At 42.5% G+C, this 10,505-nt stretch overlaps 1 protein-coding gene across 1 annotated transcript; it reads right to left on the bottom strand.

Annotated features, from left to right (window-relative positions):
• Positions 1–455: 455 nt before the first annotated feature.
• Positions 456–10,180, bottom strand: lrrn2 (leucine rich repeat neuronal 2). The gene is made up of 2 exons (XM_023287183.3): positions 9,938–10,180; positions 456–3,933 (listed from the first exon to the last, which is right to left on the bottom strand). The coding sequence occupies exon 2, from the start codon at positions 3,494–3,496 to the stop codon at positions 1,151–1,153; it is 2,346 nt and encodes a 781-aa protein (XP_023142951.2). The 5' UTR covers positions 3,497–3,933; positions 9,938–10,180; the 3' UTR covers positions 456–1,150.
• Positions 10,181–10,505: the final 325 nt, after the last annotated feature.

Here is a 10,505-nt window from a genome sequence, read left to right as displayed (position 1 = left end):
CACGTCCAACATCTCTTACATGGTGATCATGCAAGCGAGGGATCTACACTTTCACTATTGAGAGGAAGGTGACTATAGTAACCAATGTACATGTGGAGATGTGAATATAGTTATAAGACAGTCTTGAGAAAATGTAGAAACCTGTCTTTTAGCTTCACTTAACCCTCTTGCTCAGTTCCACGTCTTATCCAGCAGGGGACACACTGTGTCCTGTTTACTGAGCCACTTACCCAGATATCCTGAGCCATTATTTAACTCATCCATGCTGTGGAGCAACAATAACTGCATACCGATAAGGAAGGAGATGAACCTGCAGTTGAATCAGTATTATAAGATTTTTATATAGAGTTTGGCTCAAAATCTGTCATCTGACTTGCTGTGTCTCATCTTCTTATTTTCACTATATCGAAATCCAGGTGGTGGGCGCAAAAATGGAAATAAACAGTAATACTGAGGAAATGAAAAAGATTTTATTGTATATAGCTCAAAATAGAATTTAACACAATCACTTAAGATCACTTTTATTTTTGAAACAGGATGTGGGACGTTAGGTGGGGAATCTGAATGAGAATACCGTGTATGTTCTGCAAGATGGATAACCCAGTCCAACGTACTGAAAGCTAAGCAAAGGGGTTGTTTACATCAATCACTTTGACTTACAGAGTCCAAACAAGCAGATGTTTCATTCAGTTTCAGTCTAAAGACAGACTTCCATCTGCTTGGAGAAAGTATGGTTCAGTCTGTGGAACATGTAGACAGTAAACATGACAAAACCCTGGAGGTCTGAGCTGCTCACCTCTGTAAATATCTGTCCTTGGATTGACTCGGGCTCTCTTCAGTTTCAGTCCAGTGATCATCGGCAGCTCAGTTGTTTCTCCTGTGTTCGCTCACTGTGCAGCAGGAGTCTGATTGTCCAGTTTTATTTCCCTGGTTAGGGGTTAGGCATTCTGTACAACACATCTTAACACAGAAACAATGTCAATATATACTTTATACTGTATATAAAATAAATACAAATCTCTTTCTACACCACCACTGTCATCTATGATTCCCCTCTTCTTGGTGTGATTAACAAAGTGTACATTTGACATTTTGCATGTATGTATGTGTGTCAGTGTTCCTTGTCTGCATTTGAATGTGCACAATTATCTCAGCAGTCCTGATGTAATAGCAGTTTCTCACTCAGATTTGGCTCGTGTCCGTCTCTTCCTTTTGTCTTTTGATTGATGATCACAGCCTTGGGACGCTGGATGTCCTGATGGAGGGTCATGTGATGCTTTCCTGTCCCTTCGCCCGGCTCGGTGTCCCAGCCCTGACCTGCCAGCAGCAGTATGAGTGCGAGGAGCAGTAGTGTGACTGCTGTGGAGGTCAGCTGTGGGTTGAGCTGCAGGCTGGGCTGAGGCTCTGGGACATCCTTTGTCCTGAATGAAACACACTGAGGCTTTTTGCTCCCTCCTAAGCTCCTGCTGGCATGTTTGGTGACCTCACCGCTCCCTAAATGCAGACACACTCTGTAAAACGTCTCTGCCTGCAGGTGAGTCAGGTTGAAGCTCTGCGTACCAGCAAGGATGCGTGTGGTGTACGTGGGTGTGTGGACGTTCGAGTATATGGCCTGCCAGGATAGACGGGTTGAAGGCAGGTTGTGGCCGCTCTGCCAGGACAAAATAGCAAAGTGTTCCCCAACCTCTCTCACCTCCAACCTGGCATCGGCTCTGAATTGCAAAAATTTCTTCAGATTAGCAGCCGCACCCCTCTTCCTTTTTTTTATTCTGTCATGTACACCCACAGTAACACTACGTGTATCTGCTCCCAGTGCATTCTCAGCCACACAGGTATACAACCCTGCCTCTCTGGGGGTGATCTTGCTGATTTCTAGAGTTCCCTCAGGCAGTACCTGGTAGTGTTTGAAGGGTTGACAGGCAGTATCATCTGGAGCACTGGAGGCAGACGTGTGGTTGATTCCTTCAGATGTCAGGCTCTTGCAGGAGGTGGGAACCGGCGACCCTTTGGATGGAGGACTAAGTTTCAGGCCAGAGGGAGTCACCCAGTACAGTTCAGGTGGTGGATCTGCAAGAGCTCGGCAGTGCAAAACCAGTTTTCCCCCTTCTCGCACCCCTACATAGGAAGGCAGGGAGCTGACAGGAATCATGGGGAGGCAGGAGGCCGACATCTCTCCTGAGGTCACGTCTCTCACCCTGCGAGCTCTCAGTTCTGGTGGTTCAGAACATAAGGTTGCCTGGGGTTGGATGAAGCGCACCACCCGAGCCGTTTGTGTCTCCGTTTGAATGGTTTTCTCAATGTGAGGATGAGCAGTCTGCTTGGCTGCCCAGTGAAACAGGCAGTCACATCGCAGTGGGTTGGAGTGTAAGCTGACCTCCTGAAGACTGGGCAGGGAGAGCATGATGTGCTGATGCAGGGCACTGAGGGAGTTGGAGTTGAGCATTAGACTCTCCAACCTGCTCAGCTGGAGGAAAGCCTGTGGATGAATGTAGGACAGACGTGGGTTGTTGGTGATCTCCAGCTTGGTGAGCTCTGGAAGGTTCTCCAGGGCAGCTCTCTCAATGGACACCAGCTCCTCCATATTGTTCAGACCGAGCTCCTTCAGGTGGATCATATCTTGGAAGTCTCCTGTCTCTATCAGTTTGATTCGGTTCTTGTTGAGGTCGAGGAACTTTAGTCCTGGCACTCTCCTCAGGGCCTGAGTTGGAACTTTGGTCAGAAGGTTATCGTAGAATGAGAGGCTCTCTAGGCCTTCCAGCCCTTCCAGGGCTTTTTCAGCCAAACCCCTCAGACCCATACCACCAAGGACAAGACTTCGGAGGGATTTTAGGGCGATGAAGCCTCGTTCAGGCAGGGCCTCCACAGGGTTTCCCCCAAGCATAAGAACTTCCAAGCGAGGCAAAGCCTTGAACCACTGAGGATCAACAGTGGTGAGCCTGTTGTTGTTGATATGAAGACGAAGAAGCGAGTCCAGACCAGTGAAGGCTCCAGGTGCTATCGAATGTAAATTGTTGTGGCTGAGAAAGAGCTCCTGCAAAGCTGGCAGTGACAAGAAAGAATCCTCAGGGAGGTGGCTGAGATGGTTTTCCTCCAGGTGTAGGGACAGCAGGGAGAGCAGGGAGGAGCTCTGGGTTATGGTCCTGACATGACTGAAGCGATTCTGGGAGACGTCGAGGTCGGTGAGATTGGGGAGTCCATGCAGCACTGCAGTGTCCAGTCCTGACAGGAGGTTGCTCTGCAGGCGCAGGGTGTGTGTGTTCTCAGGTATGGGTAAGGGGAGCTTGGTCAACAGCAGATCACTGCAGTCCACGGTGGGAGCTTCATGGTACACAGAATCAGGGGAGAACCATGGCTTGATCTGACACACACACCTGACCGGGCAGGAGACGTGCCATGGCAGTGCAGGAGGCAGTGAGCCCAGGACAACGGGCACAACCACAGCACCGAACACACACAAGAGGCAATGTGACTGTAGGAGCACTAAAGCCGGCCTCATAATCCTCACAGGTCACAGGGGCTGATTCAGACAAGGTGAGGACGGAGTGTGTTATGGGGATGCAGGGTGAATCATTTGGAGCAGGGATGTGAGTAAAGTTGTGTTTTTAACAGTTTCAAGGTGTGTGAGCAAATTATGAATGTAGGACAGATGGTTCAGTGTCATCATTCGTAATGTGGTAACCAATTAAAGAAGGATTATTTTGTTGACAGACTTGTACAATGGCTTCAGACAGAAATCAAAAGCTGAAATGTGTATCTTCTCATTGTTGAGCTTGTGGATTCTCTGCTTTACCAAGACTTCCTTTATGTGAGACTTTAATTGCAGTGGTAGATCAGGGACAGAACGATGGCTGGAGCTCGACGACGGTCTTTACTGTCACACCATCAATCTCACGTCCCGACCACACGTAGAGGACTCATAGCTTGCGGCGATCACTGTTTTGTCAGAAACACAAGGAAAGAAACGAAAGAAAAAAAATCAGTGAGGACAGCAGAAATACAGTCTGCTGAAACTGAAGGTGTCACTTTTATACAACCACATTTTTACACATTATATCTCATCTGCACCCAAATCCAGTGAATGTGAAGTTATAAGAAATTAGGGTGTTACGTTGATGCTTTAGCAAGGTCACGGGAAATTTCAAGGACTATTCCTAGAAGCAGAAATGCTGTGCAGCCAACGACAATGAGTGAGCAGTGGAGAAGATGGATGAGAATGATGAGAAAAGCCTAAAAAACAGAGGGGAATGTCTGTTTTTTTCTTAAAAAAAAAAAAAAAAAGATTTCACTTCTACTCTAACTGCACATTTAGACACCGAGGGAATAATGACAAACCATTGTGGTAAAAACTGAGTTAAAGAAAATTAAAAATTAAACGACTGGGGCAAAAGGGAGAGAAAATGGTGCCAGCTGTAATCTTCAGTCAACGAGAGGATGTAGGTAAATACGCAGAAGTGATGAAATCATGTAGCATGGACGTAAATATTTCATGTCTTCCCATTCAATGCCTGTTGGAGTATAGCATCCCACAAATGTTATTCATTATGTAACAGTTAAAAAGACCCCAAGGAGCTTTTATATTATCAGCCTTCTGTACTTAAGACTATAATGAGAAAGACTGTGTGAATGTGGCTGCTGCTGGAACAAACACACACACACCAGAGTTACATCAGCATTTACAGCATTTGGCAGACTTTCATGTCCAGAGCAACTTCCTGCTCAGTATTCATGGTACAAAACGGCCACATTAAAGGACTGTACACATTTGGCAGCAATCTGATCATCCCAGTAATTAGCTGACCAATAATACAGGCATCCTACGCTGAAAATCATTTAGGTGCTGTCCTCACAAATGTCAACCTATTTTAGATTTGAAGTTAATTAGTACTTAGAATATAGCTTACATGCTATTATATGTTGCTATTATTAATAACAACAATGGTAATGGATTTTTGGACACGTTGGTGCACTGTGACAAGATTTATACAAAACCTTATCTTCCTTTAAAGTCTGTAACACATTTAGTGTCGCAGATATAAAACTGCACAGCATTCAGTGTTGTTTCTGGCCACCTGCTGAATATAAGTCCAATAAAACTTCAGCTTTGAAATGCTCCATTATGTTCACCACTAACTTTATCTGTCTCGATGCAGGGCACGTAGGGTAAAGTTTTAAAGGTCTCTTTGCTGAAAACAACCGCCTGCTGTGGCTGAAAATTACACTCATGAGATTGGTCAAAACAGTAAAGCTGCAGATCGTAAAAACGATATCAATAACTATCAACAAGCTGAAAGACCTTATAAAGCTCCGGAGAGCTAAACGAATTGCAGAGATGGGTGACAATTTGCTGGGGGAAGAAAACTATCAGTGTCACCCTTAAAGTGGCAAATTTACAAATCACATTTACTCAGCAGCTTTAAACATGAAGCAGGGGGTAAACCTTCACTGTAGTCATAATTCTGTCTGTGTAAGATGAAAACAGTCGCCAATGAAAGGATTTTTTTTGCATTTTTTTGCATGTTTTTATTTCTGTAAATCTTGTGCAGTGTTACTTTGATAAGTCTGAGCTTCTGAGAATCAAATCTAAAGTGACTTTTCAGAAGAGACCAGGTGCACATCCCTAACTGAATGTTTGTCATTTTCAGGTTTCTGCATGAAGAAGGTGGTGTTTTTAATGGGCTAAATTACATTATCATTGTGGGCAGAAACTAAAGTGGGTATTTGTTGAAAACACCTGATGTAAATGAGCGAGACACACAGAAATTTTGATCAGATTATATGTATAATTTGGAAGTGTTTTACATGTAAATGAGTAGATGTTGGCAACAGAGAGGCGTTTTACTGCCCTGTGCCTTTCAAATGTTATTTCAGATGTTATTATCACTCTGTCAAGATATTCTACAAGACTAAGTGGAGTTACATTTAAGTTTTTTAGGTGCTGACAGACAAGAAATGGTTTTAAATAATTATATTGCTGTCAGTTTTTGAAAAAATTAATGCATATTCAGAGACACACTTGCACATGCCGAGAAACCATGCGAGGCTTGCCGCATAGTTGCCATGGAAACAAATCTTCCAGTCTCTCTCTGTCTCGGTGCTTTGAGATTTACTTTGGGATTCGTTTTTGTCCAACCCGTGTACCAGTTGATAAGAACGTGGATCAAAAAACACTGACCCCAAACGCACAGTGCTGTGCAGAAGTTTTTGACACTTTGGACGTGTAGATTTGTATCCTTCACACAATACCAAGAAGGAGGCATCTGACTGGTCCCACATTTATTTTGCAGCATGACAAAGACCCCAAACATGCAGCCAGAGCCACAGAGAACTATCTTCAATGACAAAAACACAACAAGGAATCCTGAAACAGATGGTGTTGCCCCATCAGAGCCCTGAGCTTAACATCATGGAGGCGGTCTGGGATTACATGGAGAAACAGAAAATGCTGAGACAGAAACAATTGACAGAAAATCCCTGGAACAACCTAGCTGTCAAGTACCAAGATTTAACTTCTCTTTAATGCACTTTATGTGAAATTAATTGATAAACATAAACAATTCATAGCATTATTCTTGAAAGCATCCTCATTACAAAAACAAAAAAGACGTCTAAAACTTGTGCAGAGTCCTGTGCATTGTTACCACATTTCTAAAGCAGAAAAAGCCACATTTCATAAATCTCCATTTGTTCTCAGAGAAATTGTACTACAGCTGCCATCTGGCAAATTTCCGTATTGAAGTTCTGCATCACTATAAATAAAGCTGACATGAGATGCACTTGCAACCTTTTCTGACACTTGCAAAGTCTTTCCATCCTGCCAGCTGGTGCGCTAAAGCTCTACAGGTCTGCAGCCTTCGTGACTAATAGGAAGTAATGTGCAACTCTGCCGGCTTTGAAGTCGGTTGTGTTGGTTAGTGGATGAGAAGTGTGAAGAGATACTTGACAAGTTACTATCAAGGAGGGAAAAAAATAACTGACAGCTTCAGTTTGGAACATTTCTATACATTTTGAGAAATATCATTAAAATTCCAACATTTGTGTAAATATATGAACAACAAACAGGCAGCGTTGTGTTATTTTGGTGCTGTAAGTCAATTTAATGTCTGAGCTGGAACGGTAAAAACACAGGAGCTGTTCCCACCTCATGGGGATCCTCTCACTCTTCTATCAGCCATTCACTTTCATCTCCACTCTCTCATCTTTTCACATGCAACCTGTTCAATAATGGATTCATCATTTAATTTTCATGTCTTCCATTTTTATCATTTGCTCTCAAAAGCTTGTCCCTTTTTTTCTTTTCTCAGTTTCAGGAATGTGTGCTTGTGTGTGTATGTGTGTGTGTGCGTGTGTGTGTACAAAGAAGTTGTGCTACCTTGTAACTTAAACTATTCATAAATGCAGTGTAAAATCGATCTGTATGACTCAGTGGCTGCTTTGTCTCCACCCAACACTTCACAATCTTTTCAAAGTGGACAAATATAAAATATCTTTTTTTTCTCTTATTACTGTGCAGACTCTTGTGACTCAGATTTCTTTGAAAGTTTCTTGCTGACTACACAAAAGCTCACATATTATCCTCAACAAAGCTGCACTGACCTTAATCCAAATTCTGTTGTGTCCCCTGAGTCAGTGTCTTGGGAAGAGGACATTTTTCTTAAACTATCTATATATTGTTGGATCACGTAGGTCATATAAAAGAAGACACTGATCTAAGCCGAAGATGCTACTTTGACTGTAGCCAATGACATCTCTACAAGCTTATTTAAGAGCAATATTAAGAATTCAGGCTTTTTTTCCCAACTCCCATAAATTTTATTGTCTCAAATGCAAAAGTCTCACTATAAATCATCTGTGTCCACTCACAGTAGCTTAGAGAATATTGTTTCCCTTTGAAGTGGTAAGAAGAAACCTTGAAAGGATGAATCAATCACTGTTTGATCTATACGTACACGCAGCAGTTTAACATAAACTTTCTGATTCTTGAGAGTTCTCCACCTTTTCAGCATTACACTCCTGTGAGTCCTTATCAGAATTAAATTGGACAGTTTAAAAAACTGATGTTGCAGAAGCAAAGATATCATCTTTTGTATTTCATGAGATCTTTTTCCTCCTCATTGTGTGTCTCATAGTAGTAGTTAATGTGTCCTCGAGCCTCTGTTCTCAGATGAGAATCAGGCTGCACAGATCCTGTAAGCTCCCTTCTTTGTAACTCCAGTCCATTTTCAAACTTGTGACATTCAGCCCTTTCTGGAGCACCTAAAGGCTTTACACAACTATTTTTGAAATAAGTAGAACATCACAAAACTGTAAACAGGCTTTGATTTGCAATATTAACGGAGTTTCTCTTTAACCACTCTGGTGAGGCAGTTAAAGGTACAAAATAAAAATGATGAAAACATATTGATGGTTAATTTAATAAGGATCATTTATTTACTATTCATAGTCATTGCCACAAAACATTGGAAACCATCATCTCATGTGTTGCCCTTACTGGTTCTATCATTGTTTAAATGCCAGTGCAGATCCTACATGTGGACTGGGTGCATCCCAGTAAATAACAAATCTGTGTGTCAAAAGATCCTGTCTACAGAATACCAAATGTACCCATTTTTTCTACTATTTTTAGATTCCCACATCCATCTCGAACCCAACAGATGTAGAGCAAGTGTGAGTCACTACCTTATCAATCCATGGTTCTATTGATCTGGCATTTCTTGTTTCTTTTATCTATACAGAATACCTGTGCATGTTTGCTAAACATCCACTGTTTACATAACCAACTAAAAAATAAATAAAAAACTAACATAGCATTTCTTTAATTACAGTTTTTTTTTCACATTTGTGGAAACACTTCACTTGACACACTGACAACAAGCTCAGCATCTAAGTTTTGGGTTGCAATTGAGTACTTTCCCGTCTTGCACTTTAACGACTAGGAGATGTGTCAGACGTTTAATAGATAAACCGATACAAGGATACTGTGAGGGTGAAAAAGAAGGCTTAGAAACTAGACAAACCACTGTCTTTTTCCTTAAGAAAGAAAGAGTCAGCTCTTTTGCTGTGAGCAATCTGATATTTGACATGTTAAACTAACACACTGTCTTTTGTACTTTTTAAAAACACTTCTCGCAATTTAGCTTCTGTCACTAAATTCTGGATGTAGCTTACATGTTGGATATTTGATTACATGCTGTTTCCTAGCCTCTGACTGGTAACTATGCAGAGGTCAATGGGTTAAAAGTTTTAGGAACCTATTTGCAGATGAACAAAAACCACAGTGATTAAACAATCAAATGTTAAACATGCCTCCTCTTTGGCACCTTTTGATCTTCTAATCTGGAGGAAAGTGAGAGCAAGAAAGAGACAGAAGAAAAGAGAAAACTGTTTGAAGAAAAGACATATGCTGGCATGAAACGATCCTTTGCATAAGGTTTGTTTGGGCTGTGCAGCTACGACACAGAGAGACACTGCAACAGGGCGGAATAGAGAGTGGGAGGATTTACAGAGCAGGAAAGAGGGATGCTATGACAGAGAAAGAGGTGCTGGATGCAGATACTTTAAAAAAAAAAAAAAAAAAAAGAAAAACAGAGACGCATTGCTCTGCAGCTGAATCTGCTCCAGCATGCAGCAAACACACATATACTCAGGATTTATTTCCCTACTCTGCTGACACAGACCTTCAAGCTTTCACCATTTTCACACACACACACACACACACGCACACACACACACACACACACACACACACACACACACACACACACACACACACACACACACACACCTGCTACCGTCACCTTTGAATCAATGCTGCTTTCACTCAGAGTCAGTGTGCATCCATGCACGGCTGCATGTGTCCACGACTGACTGCATGTCTCTGTGAGTGCTGCAATGTCCTGTTTGCTCAGAAAATGCTGCCAACATATTTCATATATCTTACCGCAACAGAAGCACAACCTCTCCCTCTCTCTCTGTCGTTTCTTGCTTTCTCCATTTGTTGTCGGGTATTCTTCACATGCCGGGTTGCTTTTTCTCTTCTTCTTCCTCTCAGTCTCACACGTTTGTTGATCTCTTAAGATTCCTGAAATATCACTTCCCCAGCTCTGCCTCTCTATCACTGGAGCTGAGGAGAAAATTGGCACAGACTGAATCTCTCTCTCTCTCTCTCTCTCTCTCTCTCTCTCTCTCTCTCTCTCTCTCTCTCTCTCGCTTTCTCTCTCTCCCTCCAGCTAAAGAGGAGATGAGGTGTGTTATGCAGCAGCGCTTCTGTCCCTCTCATCTCTCCTCGTCTCTTTCTGTTGCCTGCCTCACTCTCTCCCTCTTTCTCCATTCCAGTTTCACAAGCCGATTTTTAGAAAAAACACTTGTGTTAGTTACAATGCACTATTTTTTGCAGGTTGACCAGTTTTCCTTTGGATCCTGGTGCGATTTTCTGCCATCACCTGCACAGTAAAGACCTGCTTATAATGCCAGGTCATATGCTAGTACAGAAGGTTACAAACCAGCAG

Source organism: Amphiprion ocellaris, chromosome 5 (assembly GCF_022539595.1).
Source record: "Amphiprion ocellaris isolate individual 3 ecotype Okinawa chromosome 5, ASM2253959v1, whole genome shotgun sequence".
NCBI classification, from domain to species: Eukaryota; Metazoa; Chordata; class Actinopteri; family Pomacentridae; genus Amphiprion; species Amphiprion ocellaris.
Note: the sequence above shows the minus strand (reverse complement) of the source record. Positions and strands in the feature narration are given on the sequence as shown.